The sequence below is a fragment of the Mytilus edulis genome, chromosome 9, assembly GCF_963676685.1.
Source record: "Mytilus edulis chromosome 9, xbMytEdul2.2, whole genome shotgun sequence".
Lineage (NCBI taxonomy): Eukaryota > Metazoa > Mollusca > Bivalvia > Mytilida > Mytilidae > Mytilus > Mytilus edulis.
In genome coordinates this window covers 7864420-7884045 of record NC_092352.1, presented here as the reverse complement: position 1 = coordinate 7884045, position 19626 = coordinate 7864420, and the positions used below count along the sequence as shown (strand labels likewise).

General features: G+C 32.3%; 1 protein-coding gene across 1 annotated transcript; it reads left to right on the top strand.

Moving 5' to 3' along the window:
- The first annotated feature begins 2410 nt into the window (after nucleotides 1-2410).
- On the top strand, nucleotides 2411-19328 carry LOC139487566 (polycystin-1-like protein 2). Its single transcript, XM_071272454.1, has 12 exons — nucleotides 2411-2612; nucleotides 3372-3602; nucleotides 4195-4645; nucleotides 6841-6980; nucleotides 7896-8129; nucleotides 8793-8981; nucleotides 9754-9914; nucleotides 12113-12803; nucleotides 13301-13430; nucleotides 14944-15197; nucleotides 15755-15929; nucleotides 17557-19328. The coding sequence occupies exons 1-12, from the start codon at nucleotides 2481-2483 to the stop codon at nucleotides 18903-18905; spliced, it is 4137 nt and encodes a 1378-aa protein (XP_071128555.1). The 5' UTR covers nucleotides 2411-2480; the 3' UTR covers nucleotides 18906-19328.
- The last annotated feature ends 298 nt before the right edge of the window (nucleotides 19329-19626 follow it).

The following is a 19626-nucleotide window of genomic DNA, read 5'->3' as shown; positions in this document are numbered from 1 at the left end:
AGTTTGAAAAAATGTTTTACATTGTTATAAATCAACTATGAGAATTTGATTAAAATCGGTAAACACGAATTTGACAGTTAGTGCGCCTTTAAAAGATAGGTGAAGTATTCAATAATAATACAGCAACCGAACGACAGAAATGACTGATATATTTCTCATATGTATGATTTCAAATTATCAGTATGATGAATAATCAATTCTAAATATTACATTTTTTAGAAACTACTGAACTTTTCTACTATATTATTTGAAGCCTCTGATTTAGTTGGTGGATCGTCTTCTGTGGATTTAGATCAAGTTGCTTACAGTATTGGAACAATAATTGACAATAAAGATTTCACTATCAACAACACTGCGGTAAGTTAGTTGGAAAACACATTCGAAGTTAAGGTTGTATTTCTTCTGTTTCAATAATTGCAATGCTGATAAAGAAGTTCAAAGAAAATATACATAAGTTATGAAAAGAAAAGAACTAAAATTCTTTACTCAGAGAAAATTTCGAAACGGAAACGCCGAAATCAAAAGGCAAAATCAAAAACTGAAACATATTAAATGAATGGATATCAGCTGTTATATTCCGGACTTTGTACAGATTTTTTTTTCATGTAGACAATGGGGGATTAAACCTGGTTTCATAGCTAGCTAAACCTCTCACTTGAATGACTGTCGCAAACAATTCCATTATATTGACAACAATGTATGAACAAAACAGACATAAAAGGTAACAAGGTCAAAAATAGCGATATAGCAGTCAAAACTGTGATATAATCGTAATCACTATAGAAACAAACAAACATGCAGCAAAGAAAAACAAAAAGGCATTAAGACAAAGCATATTAGTAAAAATGAAAGAAAATAAAAATGCGTGATTGATCGTTATAACCAATCTAATTAAAAACCGATATCTCATCGCTCCCGTTTTCTGATATGTCGCGTTGGAGATCTAACGAAACCCGCTTTGAGGTCACATGTGAGTGAACTAGAAGTTATGAATTTATAACGATATGCAAATGAGTTGACGACCTATTTATAAGCCAATCAAAAAAGTTTATGAATTATTTTGACTGACAATTTCGTCGTAAATAAAATGAGTTACATCCCTTTGCCTTATGATAAACTTTCATGATCATGGAAGACTCAATTTCATTGGCCGAAAAAGACACACCTACGAGGTCACTCACATGTGACCTCAAAGCGGGTTTCATTAGATCTCCCATGCGACATATTAGAAAACGGGAGCGATGAGAGATCTGTTTTTAATTAGATTGGAACATTACCCTTGCAACAGAGTAAAGAGATGAGTATATTTTAGGGTGAAATTCATGCAATCGTGCAGTTCAGGCAATTTAAACAAGTTGAAAGGGAGGGAAATGGTGTCACTACAATTCCCGATCGATATTACAGTACACAAACTACATTTTATGTTTTCAGTCTATTGCGTTCAAAGGAAATATGTTACTTCTGGACAAGCTGATTAAGTTAGCTGACAATGACACTTATCCAAAGTATGAAGATTATATTATAACATGTCAAGGTAACTGTGGCAGGATTTAACGTTTTACTGAAAAGTCTTAAGTGATGTTGTTTCTTGTTTACTATTATTTGTCTGTTTTTCTTTTTCATTTATAGCCATGCCGTTTTCAGTTTATTTTCGATTTATGAGTTTGACTGTTCCTCTAGTATCTTTCGCCCCTATTTTACTAAACCATAATGGCATACTATAATTTCATTGTAGAAATCATGAAAAGACAGGTAAACTAATGTCGCCTTCTTTGACATTGGAACTTAGCCGGATTATTGACTTTTCAAAGCAATATTTGTTTAAAATGACACTAAACTAAAAATAAATTCGAAACAAGTGTACAAGGGTCTTTTGCGAGTTCATTTAGCTTGAAAAGTAAAATCCCTAGACCCGATAATTTAACTTAAAGCAACAAAAGTAGTCGCAAATAAATATTGGTGTATTTGCCCATCAAAAGTATCGCTCCTTGACGTGTTCTGTTTAATGGAAGATGAACTAAAATCCAAAATCTATAATTTGAGGTATGAAAGTCAGTAATAGTTGCCTTACATGTAGCAGAATTTGATTTATAATCTCCCTGATGATTCGGTTGATTTATTTGTAATATCCATGACTTGGCGTACTTAATTATAATCCTGGTACCTTTGATAACTATTGGATGACCTCTTATATGATTAAACTTGGTACTTGATTGACTTTACATCTATTTTGATATGATCGTTACTGATGAGTCATATGTAGATGAAACTCGCGTCTGGCGTATTAAATTAAAATCCTGGTACCTTTGATATTTATTATGCATACCACTAGTTTCAATCAATCACTTAACTTGAATATTATTGAAATTAACTTATAACTTACTGTTATAGCTGTTTTAAGAGTCCTTAATAATGCATTAGAGGCCATTTTACCCAAGACTGCAGCTGACACACCAAGCCAGTTAGACATATATACTATAATGTCGGATATCTCCAGCAGACAAGAATTCGCTGAACCTAATGATGCTGATCTTACTCCTGCTGAAAGAGCATTTATTGCCTCACAGATTGCTCTAAAGAATGAATTGGATGCTGAAATAGGAAATGATGTTGTAAGTTAAAGTAATTACTATATAAATATAAGGAGATATGTATGATTTTAAATGAGAGACCTAATGACACATCTCAGATGATAATTATAAGCATTTGTTACATCCCGCTTTTCAGTTTTATTATAATATAAAATGTAGACTTTACGATGTGTACCACACAATTTTAATTAGGAATGAGAATGTTAAAAAGGTAGAGATATTGCATAAGATATGCACAAGCAAGACCACGAGAAAAGTAACGAAATTGTAGATAAGGAGATCTGCCGTTTCGAACTTAAGGGAAGTAAACAGTTTATAATACCCATGCGTCAAAATATATGTAGTGCTACGCTGTGAGAACAAAACCTATCTTTGTCGTCATTTTCATACAAAATAGGTTTGAAGATACCTACTGCACAATCAAAATTAAGGAAAGAAACAAACAATTGCTTATCACGAAACAAAACTAAACAGAAAGGTAACGGGCACTTCATTCAAACGTCAGTTAATATACGGTACTCTATCAGAGGAGGCATATTTTGCTCCATGTGTGGTACCTGCTTTGTAACCGAAATGTTAAAAAATTAGATAGAAAAAAAAACCCATATCAGTCAATTAAACTGTTGAAAAGAGAAATCTCAAAATTAGTAAAAAATAAGATTAACTTTATATTAGATTTTGAAACGTTGTATAGTTTGATATTTACATATCGTACTAAAATTTTCTAATAGTTCGTTAGGGTGACGTGGTTCTTTTAATCCTTAGATATAATTTTTACAGGTGAAAACTGAAATAACCGTGTTGTTAGAAAGTATTTCACAGCTTGGAAAGGTATTACAAATGTTGAACTATCGTAAACAAATGCCTGTAAGTACCAAAATGGGAAACATTGACTGTTCTCAGGACAAAAAGCTGATTGGTGACTTGATCAAGGATGGATTAAATCATGATAACGTAAAGTTGAGTTTTACTGAATCCAAGTCAAGGTCTCTCGAAGAACAGAACGTACAGGTATTATGATAAAAAGTTTAAAACATTTATCAAAGTAGATATACAATAAGTGTGTATAGTCACAATATCTTTTCATCATCTTTTTTGAGACACACATATATATACTCATTTAGTTTATCATTGGATTGAGGTAGAATTTAAATTTTGTTGGTATTTGAATTCACAGATTTGCCGCAGTCTGCATAGAAGTCTGTACAAATTTGTAAATCATTTAACATCTTAATTCGTTGTTCACCAGTACAAATCAAACCCAAAAATCCTATGTATCGAAACCTAAAAAAATGTGGGTCCTATTCCACAAGATTCGGACTTTCGTACCAAACTTTGAGGTATTGTCATTAAATGATTATAGAGTGCATTCAAATTATAAACTATAGAAACTATATAGTATCTTAGTCTTAATTTGCCAGGAAAGCTGATACACTATTATTTCTATCTGTCGAATGAAGTGAGGCTTTCTGGTGGTGATACGGGCAATGCCAGCCAACTCAATTGCGATTTTTGTCTGTCAACGCTAATGTACGTGGATGTACTTTATATAAGTTTAGTCAGTAATTAATTATTGAGTATCATACATTTTTTTCCATTATAGGTTACAGTATATGATCATACACCATATTCATGGGATGAGGAATCGAAATTCATAACATCTAAAACAGTATCTGTATCAGTTGGTAATGATAACACAAATAACGCTGTAATACCATCCAAAATCAAACTACAGAATAATTTACCAGCAAAGAAATCTATTCAAATCGCAATTCCAATTGATAAAACTGAACCAACATCACAGATGCTGTTGTATAAAATGTTCTGGAAAACACCTTCAGACAACCTTATATTTAGTATTACAAAAGCTGTTGATCACCTGAGCCACACTGTATATATTCAGAGTAAAACTCCTCCAACAGAAGACACGTATGACCTGAAGAAATCCATAGAACCAGTTGACTGGGTGTCGACTGACGAAATACAAATTGTGTTTGATGATGGACTCTACACACAACCGTTTAATGTATATATCGGAGTTCGTGTATATTTAGGTATGGATGTATTTATTTATTGCACATTTATTTTCAAGGAGTGATATATTACTCGAACTTCTTTTAAACTGCGTTTTACTTTGCATATTGCTGTATGTATTTTTTTAAATTCTACATTGGCTAGAGGTATCGGAAGTGGGTTAAGATCTCACTATGTTTAATATAATTAACGGTACTAATTTTCTTGCACCAGATACGCATTTCGACAATACATGTTTCTTCAGTGATGCGCGTGGCCAAAATATTTGAAATCCAAAGCTTATATAAAAGATGAAGAGCTATAATCCAAAAGGTCCCAAAAGTATAGCCAAATCCGTGAAAGAAATCAGAGCTTTGCATGAGGGAGATACATTCCTAAATTTATAATAATTTCTATCATTTTGTAGCAGCAAATTTTAATAACACAAAAAATCCGTATTTTCATGCCAGTACCGAAAGTACTGGCTACTGGGTTGGTAATGCCCTCGGGGACTTATAGTCCACCGGCAGAGGCATCGACCCAGTGGTAGTAACCTTAGCGCATTTGTTAGGTCAGGAGCTTCTGGACTTTGTTAGTCTAGTTGGTTTTTTTTTTTGAATTTTATTTCATTTATATATTTTGGAGTTAATTGTGTCCCCTTTACCTGAACTAGTACACATTTTTGTTTAGGAGCCAGCTGAGGCCTTCCTCCGGGTGCGGGATTTTTTCACTGCCTTGAAGACCCATTGGTGGCCTGCGACTGTTATCTGCTCTTTGTCGGTTTGTTGTATCTTTGACATATTCCCCATTACATTTCCATCATCAATGTTTAATTGATCCAGCATCTATGTATTTAGTTATGATGTTTCGTTTACAAGTGTTGGCGGATATCGTGTTTTGTCTTATCATGTATGGTATAAATAAAAAAGAAGAAGATGTGGTATGATGACAATGAGACAACTGTCAACAAGAGACCAAAATGACATAGACATTAACAACTATAGGTCACCGTATGGCCTTCAACAAGGAGCAAAGACCATACCGCATAGGAAGCTATAAAAGGCCTCGATATGACAATGTAAAACAATTCAAACGAGAAAACTAATGGCCTAATTTTTACAAAAAAAATTACTTTTTATATATATTTCCGATATGTCGTATTTGTCAGTTTAGTCGAGTAACTCGGGGTTTATCTGTACTTAAGTGGTATTTTAAACATTTCCATATGAGCAGGAGGTTTCTAAAGCCATATAAACAGGTTTAACAAAAACGTTATTCCTAGAATATTCAATACCAAGTCAGGAATATGGCAGTTGTTATCAAATAGTCAGTTTCTATATATGTTTGTGTTTGTTGTGTTGCACTTCATTGTTTCTGCTCTTCTGTTGTTTTCTTATATAGTTGATGTGTTTCCCTTGGTTTTCAGTTTTCTATCCGGATTTTTTTTCGCTCAATTAATTTATGGCTATTGAACAGCGGTGTACTACTATTGTACTTATGTAAAGCAAACAGACGATTAAGAGATCGTACATTGGAGGAAGTAGACAGTAATGGTGAAAAAGGTAAAACACCAGCAAACGATCACAAAGTATCAAATAAGGGCGGTTAAAAATCCATATGTAAATAACATTCCACATTTTTACTTTAAAACGACGTAAGAACAAACATACAACGTCTTCCTGACATGCAGCATAACCAGTCAACACATTAGGAACAAATATGTGAAAATAAAATTTAGTATAAGAAGAACAAAATAGATCTAACCTCTTATAAAAAACACATTATTCGTTCTGAATTATTGTTAACATTAAATTTGACAACAAATGGCTAAATGACAAAAATTGGCTGTTCGCCTTTTTTAAGTAGTTATCAAAGGTACCAGGATTATAATTTAGTACGCCAGACGCGCGTTTCGTCTACATAAGACTCATCAGTGACGCTCATATCAAAATATTAATAAGCCAAACAATTACAAAGTTGAAGAGCATTGAGGATCCAAAATTCCAAAAAGTTGTGCCAAATACTAAGGAAATCTATGCCTGGAATAAGAAAATCCTTAGTTTTTCAAAAATTTAAACTTTTGTTAACAGGAAATTTATAAAAAAAAAAATGACCACATTATTGATATTCATGTCAACACCGAAGTGTTGACTACTGGGCTGGTGATACCCTCGGTGCGGTGTTTCATAGTTTTCTACTTTTGTGTATTACTTTTGAGTTTAATTGCGTGTTTTAGAAGCTCCAGAAAGTGACCTATCAACACGAAAACGGCGAGCGTTAACTACAACCATTGTAGAATATGAAATGATTGGCGCCACGGCAGGTTGTCGGGTTTGGGATACTGTAAATGAGAAATGGGATAAATCATCTTGCAAGGTAAGAATTGTTCATTACTAATTGCTGGTTAGTGATACTGACGAATACAACAAATAGATAGGTTTTCATGTCACAATTACATTGTCTACATTATCATGTGAACCAGGTTAATGCATTTTATACTTCTATGGTTTACCAAAATCCTAAATCAAAATTGCAATATACGTTTGTAACGTATTTTCATGGTTTTGATATAAAATAAAGACGAGGTTTATGTCATTTTGGCAACAACGCAAAATACAAGTCATATAGATGTATATATTTAAGAGATAAATAACAGTCTTCAATACACCACATGAACTAATGGTCATTGGAATTCTCAATTGTTGCACAATCATTGACACAATGTATTATATATATGGTTTATAAAGAAGAATTTTTATTTGAAGCATGTCAATATTAAACCATTATGAAAGGAACATATAAACCTCTACAGTATTGTCATTTTTGCCACAACGCAAAATACAAGTCATATCGATTTATATTTAAGAGACCAATAACAGTCTTCAATACACCTCAAGGAAGTAAAACACTGAAATAAAAATATAGACAACAACTAACGAGATTCCTGACGAGGAATATTTACATTGAATTATGATAGTGCTTACTATTCTAAAGCACTCAACAATACCATGTAATCTATAGCTAGATATTCAGATCATTTAAATGTATATATGAGAAAGTATGGTAAACATCTTTAAATTGGCAGCATATAACATTATGATAAATATTAAGTAAATTTTATTTCGAAGAATTCTTACAGTTAGTAAAAGCCATGTCAAAGTGTTTAACCTGTTCTTGAAGAAAATACCAGTCATACACACATTTTTAGTTTTTTAATCAAATATAACCATAAGATAATCCTTGTTTCCAGTATTCTGATAGTTTATAATTAAACGTGTGTTCTCGTTTTAGCTTTCGTCATCGTCGACAATTAACGAGACAGTATGTGAATGCTCCAATCCACCAGGAAACAGTTTCGCCACAACATTTTATGTTCCACCAAATACCATTGACTTTGGTAGCGTATTCAACAAAATCGATTTGAAAAACAACTCTGGCGTTTTTGCAACTGTTATATCTCTAATACTTGTTTACTTTTTGATTTGTGTATGGGCATATAGGCAAGACAGAGCGGATCACCACAGGGTAAATTATTATTTTCTTAAATCTAATGAAATATGACACGTGTTCAGCTTTTCAATGTGAGTTAAAAGTAAAATCACAAAAATGTCTTATCGAATGACGCAACAGAAGCAGTATTTCTTTCCTTTGTTATACTTAACTTCGCTCACTTTTCATAATTCGCCGTTTAAGAATCTGTTGCATTTTTTTCGAAATCGTACACCAAGACGTTGTGATTGGTTTAAAACGTTCTAAACAATGGAAATTAAACAAATGACGCAAGTCATTTTAATTTTGGTGTACGAACAATGATATCACCCGTAGTCCTTTAGATTCTGAAAGGACTAATTGGCGAGGTAAAACATTACAGTTGTCTTTATATCTTGATTCTGAAAGAAATGATTGACCTTGACATTGCTAGTCTACAATTTGATTTTGAATAATGACTATTGAACAGCTCGCGGTATACTACTGTTACTTTTATCTAAAGCAAACAGAGGGATCAGAAAGCGTAATTTCTAGCAAATTAGACAGTAATTTTGAGAAAAGCAGAAAAAACAAACTTTCTGTTGAATAAAAAATGTAATAGATAAGGAAAATTATTGTTTATTGATGGATAATTGTAGACCATACCGGTGACATTTTTTAACTTTTTTGAAATGTATTTTCATTTCATTTTACTTACAGTGGGCTTTATCCTACCTTATAGATAATGGACCGTATGATGAATATCTCTACATTCTGACTGTGTACACAGGTCTACATAGGCATGCTGGAACAAAGTCCAATGTTCATTTTCAGATAATTGATGGTGATCCTGCCACCAAGAAACATGTCTCTACAGAGACTAGAACCTTAGACGACGGCAAACATGAAGTAAGCATAAAACATGTTATATCAAGTAAAAAGTGTATACTTAAAAATTATCGTTTGCCATCTCATTGGGATGATTTTCTCGCTTGACGCCGAGAGCGAGAAAAGCAATCGCGTTGAGATGACCAATGATAAACTGTTTATCTCTTCTTTTTTTTTTTTGGGTATGACGATGTTTTCAAGTTCATGTCAATTTCCTTGACAACGCCACGTGTCCCTTTTGTTTCTGGCAACATTTTTTCATATCACTCGACTCCAATGAGAAAGAAAATTATCAGTCAGTAAGATGATAGGAAAATTTCGTAAAATAGCAATAATCATACATACATGTACTCAACAACATTAAACTATGGAACATGTGTAAAACCCTACGTTTATTACAATAAACAGACACTTATAGTTGATGTGTTATCCTTGATTTTGGTGACCCGGATTTATTTTTGTTTAATCGATTTTTGACTATACTACTGTTGCCTTTGTTGTATTTTAGGTTTCATTTCCTCTTACATTTCAAAGACGTGAGATGTCTGTTGTCGTTTTACAAATAGTGCAATTTGAAATTTTATGAGCGTGGCAAACATTTCTAGCTAGCCACCAAAAGTTTTCAGAAATTAAAGAACATGGTGAATACAAATTTTAAAATTTTCATTTTTTACTTTAGTTTTGCTAGTTATTTTCTTTTTATCAAATTGCTATTGCAAATTCCTGTCCATTGCTGATTTTCTGATAAATTGGTAACCAATTATAATTCTATAACTAGTTCACAATGTTTTAGGGCTTTGGAGTTGGGAGTATTAGAAAATTTGTAATGAGTGCAACCAGTAAAATTAATGATCCATCTGCATTAAGGATTTGGCATGACAACAGTGGACAAGGAAACGCTGCATCATGGTATCTTAATAAGATTACAATAGAGGATTTACAAACAGACGAAAGGTACATTAAATCAATAATACCAAAATTGCGAGGTCCAATTTGTCAGCCGTCATAACGTAAAAACGACGAATCAAAGAATTCAACTTTATATACAACTAATATAGTACAAAGGTGTAGATTAAAAATTACACCACTCCAGGCCCTTTTGTTTTCCACGTAATTAATATTGCAAATAATTAGGAAGTTCTGGGTCGAGTCCGATACCGAGACCAATAGTATAATCACCTGTTACCTATTACCTTATCTGTACGTTCCGCATCTGACAGGCGCACCACCAAACGGTGTATTCAGGATTAATATGCTATATACACGGGTCATAACACAGGGTTGACACTACTAAATTGTCAAATTGTTACCTATTGTAGTATTTTAATCCATAAGACTTTCTAAGATAACAATACGAATACTAAAAATCTGGACTAAAAATAAGTTTCAATTTGTTAGCGGGCATGACGTAAAACAGCGAATCAAAGAATTCAACTTTATTTATAACTAATATAGGACAATGCTGTTGATTAAAAAATACTCCATTCCAGGACCTTTTGTTTTCCAAATAATTAATATTACCAATAATTGATAAGTTCCAGTTCGACGGGTTCAAACAGAAAGATTTGAAAGCAGAGAAAATTGTGTATCTTATAATCGGCATGACTTTATCAGATGACAGTACTTATACTAAGATAAGGCTTGCGCATAGTTATATACTTTAATACAGTCACGGACCCGCGATATCACGGGTGTGTTCTAGTAACATTGAAAATGTTCAACAAGAGTACAGTGAACGTTGTTGAAAAATGAAGAAAAAAAATCTAATTCAATTGTAAGGTATATTAAAATGAAACTATTTTTCATTATTTTTAGATATAGAACCTCAATGATATAGTTTTTAAAATAGAGGACTTTAATATGGTGCTCATTATGTATCTTAATAACTATCTTTGTGTATTGTACATTGACCGATATTTGACTCCGCGATTCAACAATTCAAATATATAAAAGTAAGGAGATTTTGTTTGATTGCCAATGAGACAAATATCCACCAAAGTTCAAATGAAGTTGATGTAAGCAATTATATTAAGCAACCGTACGGCTTTCTGAAATAAGAAAAAACCTGTACCATATGGTCGGCTATAAATGACCCATATATGAGAAATATCAAGCAAATCAATTAAGAAAAAATAATTTATAACAAAACAGTTTACGAAATACAAATACGAACCAAAGATATCCAATGAAAAACAGGCACTTGACTAGGGATAGGCACATAAAAAATGTGAGTGCACAACCATCTCTCTAACCTGCCATCAATCTAAGCTTTTTCCAATTCATGTTTTAAATTAAATGATTTCGATCGCTAAACACGAGTAAAATTCTATTGTTTTCAGTTCCCCTTTAAACGTTCCAGAGTTATGTTATTTGATTTTTGGAAACTCTAAATTTTCTTATTCCAGATAATAAAATGGATAACTCTTTTTACAAATTGATCGAAATTTAATTTGATGTTATTGCGAACTTCCTACAAATTTTATTTATTTTCGTCGTTTACATTTGTTACCGTCCGTATGTATTTAAATGAGGGACGAGAAATACCAGAGGGCAGTCAAACTCATAAATCGAAAATAAACTGACAACGCCATGGCTAAAAATGAAAAAGACAAACAGACAAACAATAGTACAGATGACACAACATAGAAAACTAAAGAATAAGCAACACGAACCCCACCAAAAACTAGGGGTGATCTCAGGTGCTCCGGAAAGGTATGCAGTTCCTGCTCCACATGTGGCACTCGTCTTGTTTATGTGATACCAAAATCTAATAAGATTGATTGAACACAAAAATTTTGAGTATTTCAGATAAATAATAATAAATGGCTGCTAGGTAGATGATGCCCTAAACAATTTGCAATATTGCAGTAGCAAACTGACCGAGTTATATATAATTGAAAAATTGGTACCAATTTAAAAGACCACTAAACATGTAGAAAGTGAACAACAATACTTTCTCCAATATACAGAAAAAAACCCGAAAGCAATAATATAATTTGAACATGAAAGGACAGAAGTTTCAAACAATGGATTCCCTATACATAAAAAGTAATGTGACAGTTTCATGGACAGTTCGGTTGTCATTCCATAACAGTAAATTTACAAGTAAACATGGTAAACTCAGATGTGATATGTTTACTATTATTTCTAAGGTACCTTTTCATGTGCAATCAATGGCTGTCTTTGGACCATGATGACGGATGCATCGACTGTTCAATTCCTCTTACTAATAATTCAGAGACAAGTAGTTTTTCGTCTCTGTTCTACGAACGGACGCGAGAAAACACAGTAGATAAACATATGTGGCTGTCGGTGGCCATCAGACCAGAAGACAGTAATTTTACTCGTATAGAACGTTTGGCATGCTGTTTGACATTGTTATTTTTGACAATGATTTCTAATGCTATGTTTTATGGGCAGGATACCGGAGGTAGCTTTGCAGTGGGACCGATTGAACTTTCATTGTCTGGAATATATATTTCATTTATAAGTGCGCTAATAGCTGCTCCTCCAATATTTTTGGTGACGTACTTGTACAAAAATTCAAAATGTCGACAAATGAGTAGAAATAGAGACGCCAAGGCACGCAATGAGAAGTCAGAACCTCCGCAAAAACAAGTGAATGAGAAGCGAACAGACGACTTAATAGTACATGGTGTTAATGCATCCCTCCCATTTTGGTGTAGATATATTGCATGGTTTATGGTGACGGCGGCAGTGATAGTGTCTGGATTTTTTCTTATTCTCTACAGTATGGAGTGGGGAAAAACAAAGTCAGAGCAATGGCTGCTTTCCTTCTTCTTGTCGTTCTTCGAATCAATGTTCGTTGTTGATCCACTTAAGGTATTTTACAAATATGTGAAACAGAGTAGTTCAAAATCGTAAACAATCATTCAGGTAATAATTAACGAAATCAATATATATATAAAATTTTAAAACAATAAATGAGATATTAAGGTAAGAATATCAAGTACAATGTATTTGTCACAGCAAAATGAAAGTAAATAATCTATATACTGTGAAGGAAATAATTAACCAAAACGCATTGACATAACAAATTCTTGATTATTTTAGATTTTCAGGACGGAAGTTTTGGATTTTATTACGAAATAAAACAATACATTAAAATTATGACGTAATAATTACTTAAACTAGATACACAGGGAACAAATCTATAATGAGCTTTATCTTAAAAAATAGTATTATTATTCTCCCGTAAAAGTTAAGTAATTGAAAATTCTGAATCCTCAGTGTTAAGTTTCCAAAATACAGACAAGTATATGGCGAAAAAATCAATCGGATTGTCAAGCATCATAAGACTTATGTTCATGTGCTTACAGATAATAGTAATATCAGTCATATTATCCTGGATTTTCAAAAGTCACAACGAAAGTTATATCAAATACGACAGAGAAAAGGTTCTTTTGGAGAGTAAAAGACACACGGCAACACCAGTGACATATCTGCTAGGTAATAACATTATAAATACTACTGCTTCAAAGGTTTCATCAGTGACGTAACAAACATTTTGTATGAACTTTGCAACAACTAATAAATAAAAAAAGGACAGACAAGTGAAGCTTAACGCACACAAACAATTAAAGCTTTACGTGAGGGAAAATTCCTCACTACCTTGCGTCGTACCGATTCAGTTGCTACATGACGTTGTTTGTCTTTGAAATAACTTAAGGATTATGTACATGTACCCTTGTCATTATTTAATGCTAAACAATTTGAAATTTTATAGAAAATCCACGGTCTTTTCCCTTGTACTCTCGTATTCTGCAATTTGGTGCTTAATAGATAGAGGATTATTGCATGAAGTGCTAACAATGATTTTCTTAGAACAAGTTTATAGATTTAGATATGGGTTACAACAAACATAAGTATGGACAATTTCAAGTAGGGTGCGCTCGACTTTAGTGACCCAACACGAAGTGTTTTGAATTACAAGTTGTTTATGACGTTTTGTAAATAATGATAGCGAGCACATCATAGAAAAACACACATGCACATCGGAATAAATATAGATATATCTATGCATCAATTATTGTGATTGCTTATACATATTAATTAATATATTTTGATTTAAGGTTTATGTACCCTTCTGTAGCCATTTTTGTACGAATTTTTCAAACCTCAATTGTATCAAAACTCAAGATATAATAAATAATAGAGATAGACCATTTAGTACATGTTCCAAGGGGAAACTTGATGCAAAGCATTATTTTTTACTGTTTCATTGCATTTGATAGAAAAAGAGGACTTTGTGGCAAATAAATCAAGATTTTTATAGAAAATCCACAGCCTTTAATACACAGATTTTTGTTATAAAATTTGAAACATAAATTACTCACTTGATTTTCTATGATGTGCTAGTGTTTATTTTTTACAAAAAGTTCTAAGTAACCTGTAAATTCCAAAACACCTCGTGCTGAGTCACTAAAGTCGAGCGCACCCTAAAAGGTGTACTTGATTTTGGCCATAATTTATACTTGTGTTAACCAATAACTACATTTATAAACTTGTTTTAAGGAAATCAATGCTAGCACTGCATGCAATAATCCTATATATATCAGTCATCAAATTGCCAAATATGAGAGTACAAGGATAAAGGCTGTGAATTTTCTATAAAAATTTTGATTTATTTGCCACAAAGTCCTCTTTTTTCTATTAAATGCAATGGAACAGTAAAAAATAATGCTATGCATCAAGTTTCCCCTTGGAATATGTACAAAATGGCCTATCTCTATTATTCATTATATCTGTAGTTTTGATACAATTGAAGTTTGAAAAGTTCGTACAAAAATGGCTACAGAAGGGTACATAAACCTTAAAAAAACCAATCTCTTTATGTTATGATGAATGGATGTGAATAACTTGTAAACGTATAGTTATAATAATGTATATAATTCGCTATGCTTTACTCCGGAGAAAACTAGGTTCACTGACACTATTTTTTATTTTATTCTTATCTTATTAGACATCTACAAAAAGAATATTGTTCCACAGAAATCGGAAGTAATTGCAAAAATGAAGGAAGAAAGACAGCAACGACTAACAATCCAAAAGAAATTCATTGAGCTAGTTTTGTATATGATCTTCCTGGCTGTTTTGTATTGCGTCAGTTTCAGTAACAGGGATACTGGGTGGTACAACATCAACCAACATCTACAACAACAACTTGTTACACCACTCAATGTATCAGCTGGGGACGGAACAGTTATGTTCAATCAGGTATTATAATGCTTCCATTGTATTATAACAATATTTTTGAGCCAATAAATTGGTGTTCATTTTTTAGATAGAAATGTCATAATGAAGATAACACCAAGTCTAAAAGTTCCGTAATATGTTCTTTTAAACAAGAGAAATGTTCTTGTCGGAAGAGGTAGAACCGAGATAAAAGATTTGTTTTTAAAATGGTCAAACATCTGCTGTTAGATAGTGTATCAACAGTCAAGTATGTATTTGTATAGAAATACGTGTATTGGTTTGTTGAAATTGGTTGTAACTTAAATTTGGAAATCATCAAATTAAAACTGTATCTTTTTCAAAAATAATTTAGTTTCTTTGTGCAGATTTGGCTATTTCTTTTTGTTCTCTTGGTTTTTCAAAATTTGTTTCCTCCAGTATCAATAATTTTTTCAGTATCATTGTGACCGAAAATGTTGCTGACTACCTATTGGAAAGACTACTAAGCCAAATTTCATTACATGAATGATCAAAGGTCATGACAGTCAATAACCAATGATTAACTTATGACAAACTTTTAAAGTGCTTGTAAATTTCAGGTAAAAACCGCATCAGATTTCTATGCCTGGGTTGATCAGACACTTATTCCATTTCTTTTTCCTCGATACCAAATTAATGGATACCATCTGACTGCCAATGAAAGGTTGTTTTTGCAAGATCAAGATAATGTTCGAATTGGACCTATGAGACTGAGACAAGTTAGGACAGTTGAAGGTAAGAAAGACTTGTATTTACTAAATATATTAATATTTTATGCATTCTGCAATGGCTTTGCTTGAGCCATGAGCTTTGTATATATTTGAATAATTAGAGGTGTTCAGGTTTGACATCGTTACAATCAATCCCCAATTCAAACGTTTTTGCTATCTGTTACATCCATTATTTTTTTTGTGTTATGAAAAAAACCAACAGTAGTATACCGCTGTTCGTATTCATAAATCGATTGAGAAAACGGGTTACAAACCAAAACTGAGGGAAACACATCAAATATAAGAGGAGAACTACGACACAACTGAAACACAACATTAAAATATAACACACACATAACGAACTATAATATAACAATAGCCATTTTCCTGACTTGGTACAGGACATTTTAGCTCTTCAAATATTTGTCAATTCTGTATTCCAAATGCAAACGTTTGAATTGGACAATTTCTACCGAATTAAATGAAAAATGAGAATCGAACACTACGAGAACATTAGTGTGTCAATAAATTATATAATAGATTGTGGATTTTGGATTTTTCGGATAATTTTACAAGCTGGGAGAACAGTGTACTGACAACTGATTTTAATAAAAAAAAAAACCGAAATTATTACAATAAGAATTAAGAAATTTCGCAATACTCTGTTCATTCTCCCTCTTCTACATTATATACTTAAGGATGTATGGGGTCACATAAATAGAGAAAAATCGGAAATGTTATAGTTAATAGGCAAGTTGTGAATAAAAAAAACATTTAAGAAATGAGCTTTTCCATTACCATGATATAATCAAGGTTTTTCTACTATGTACTATGGTATCAATGACTGTTTAGTCAAATTTGACTATAGTTGTCATCTTAAAACAAAAGTCTGTGACAATCGAGACGATTTTAATTTTGAAAATATAAATTATCCTCTGCTTAGAAGCAAAACTGCTGATTCAGTGAATTAGTAGGAATACACATGGTAATTTTAACGGTACCTAAGTTTAGTTCAACTTTTTCACATCTATGCATTTTGTTTGCATCATAAGTGTTCGTTAAATATCGTTAGCTTTAAGACAAAATGTGTGTTGCATCTTATTTCTTTAAACTTTGTAATAAAAATTTATAATAAATAATATTTAAGGGATTCGAGGTGGGTTTTAGTTGCAGTGTTGATTAAAAATTCCGTTTGTTATGTTTAAAGTAAAATCACAAAAATACTAAACTCCAAGGAAAATCAAAAAGAAAAGTCCATAATCAAATGGCAAAATCAAGAGCTCAAACACATCAAACGAATGGATAACAAAGGATTATGAAATACTATTTATTAATTTTGAAATAAGGTGTAAAATTTGAAAAGAACTCGATACTAAATTGGGCGTATTAGCTATAGAAATTAAACAAGCATTGCTTTTTTATAAATGTCTGGAAAATGGGGACTTTAAAGTAAATTTTTATAGCATGGAAAAGCGTAATGTGAATATTCAACAGGCCGTCAAATATCTTTTACTTAACGTATTAATGTTGATGTATTCGACGACAAAGTATTGATATATAAGAAAAGACGTCAAAACTTTCATATTAGACAATTTATCATTATTTGCTTTAAACTATTAGTGCTAAAATATATTGAATATATTTTTTTTAAGAATCATGCAAGACACAATTATGGGATAATATTACTACTTGTTTTGAGAAGTATTCTATCCACTCAGAAGACGATCACAGCTACTGTGTTGGATGGGAGTCACCTCCATGTGTTAGAGGTCAATCCGTCTACAATATGTCGTTTGCTGCATGGAAGTTTGTATCGTCTGCTGACATATGGGGATTACCTGTCAATGGGTTACATTCTTATTACAGTGGAGGGGGGTATATAGCAGAATTTGTTGTCAATTACAACATTTCACGAGTAATTCTCGGGGATTTATACAAATACACCTGGATAGACCGTCAGACGAGAGCTATATTTACAGAGTTTACATTGTACAACGCCAATGATAATGTGTTTACTTATGTAACATTTTTGAGCGAATTCCCAGAAACTGGAGGCGTAATCACAAGTTTTACAATTCAACCGTTCAGGCCGTATCAGCATATTGGAAGTCTTGGTCTGTTCGTTTTTATATGTGAAATAATTCTTGTGATCGGTATGGTTGTTTTCGCAATAAGGAAAATCGTGTTCCTTTGTCAGCATTGGAGAAAGTCTTATAGAGATTTATGGCACATCCTTGACATGTTAATAATAATTTTATTTTTTATATGTAGTATAATGTACATTGTAAGATGGATTATGATCAATGCTGCAATGGACGAATTTGAGAAAAATAAAAACAAATTTGTAAACTTCAGTCACATAGCATCATGGGATGAGATATTTAATGTTTTCCTGGCATTCACAATATGTCTGACAACGTTCCGAGTCATGAGAATTCTTAGCTACAATGAAAGAATAAATCAAATGGGGAATGTACTTTCCAATGTTAGCCGAGATCTTTGTGGATGTTTCGTTATTTCATTTTTGGTATATACTGCATTTATTTTATCCGGACATCTCTTTTTCGGTAGATATTTGGAAACATACAAAGACTTGTTCGTGTCATCGACAACTTTGATCAATGCTATAATTGGTAGAAACAGCATAAATGATTTGTTTTCCATCGAACCGGTCCTTGGTAGGGTTTATTATTTTCTATTTGTATTATTTTTACTATGGATTTTGATGACCATGTTGAATGCTACATTAAATGTCGGAATAACATCAGTTCGACAAAAACACATTGAATCACAATACGGCTTTACAGATATCCTATTAAGTGTCTTTGGTGAAACCGTCGGGTCAGTTATGGCATCGTATAAACCAAAAGATGTTAAAGAGAAAGACAAGCAAAACAAATACCTTTGGAATGAGGATACATCAATTGATATTGAAAGTATACGCTTTTCTACAGATAAATCTAAGCAGAAGCTAGGAGAAAACCAAGATGGATGGTGGTAAAGGGCTTTATATATAAGACTATCTTAATTTCCATTGAGTTCAGTAGAATAACACAACGTAATCAATTTTATGTGGACATATATTGTTTTCTTTATTAGTTTAAGTGTTAGTTGTCTTTTGCTATTCAGAATATTTCGCTTCTTAATGAATATAAAAAACACAATTTCCTCTTTTCATAATATTATCTATGCTTGTGTGTTAAAAAAAAAACGTTTGAAATTTTCTTGTCTGTAATCATTTTGCTTCCTTTCCCTGCAAAACATATTCTGCTGCAAATGAGTAGACACGTTTTTGAAGCCATTACAAAGTTAAGGTGAACTGAAGTTTGAATAATTTATCAACGAAAGTATATTGAGATAACTACAATTAAACTGTTTTTACTATTAAAGAGCTATATAGCAGTGTTGTTTTATATAGTATGGTGTTTTTTTTCAGTCAGTGCCTTTGAAGCAGAAAAAAAACATGTGCCCTTTAGTAATCTGTAACTGAACGATGAGTTCATATGAATTCTAAATGATATGCCTTAACCCTTATTTTATACAAACAATGTAATAATAAAAAGTTTTGTATATAATTCCTCGTAGGTTTAATGTCATATAACTATAAATGAGACAAGTTATTAATAATGTAAATGTTATTTTTTGTCTATTTTGCCCTATCCTTGGTAGCTATTGTTAAATTTGGATTTTACCAGTATACGTTCTCTGTTGTATAGTCTTGT

Excerpts from the sequence above, each read along its gene's own strand:
- LOC139487566 (XM_071272454.1), top strand. The coding sequence starts at position 2,481 with ATGTCGGATATCTCCAGCAGACAAGAATTCGCTGAACCTAATGATGCT. Across the intron at positions 4,646-6,840 it reads CGGAGTTCGTGTATATTTAG|AAGCTCCAGAAAGTGACCTA; the intron begins GTATGGATGTAT and ends TGCGTGTTTTAG. Across the intron at positions 13,431-14,943 it reads ACCAGTGACATATCTGCTAG|ACATCTACAAAAAGAATATT; the intron begins GTAATAACATTA and ends TTATCTTATTAG.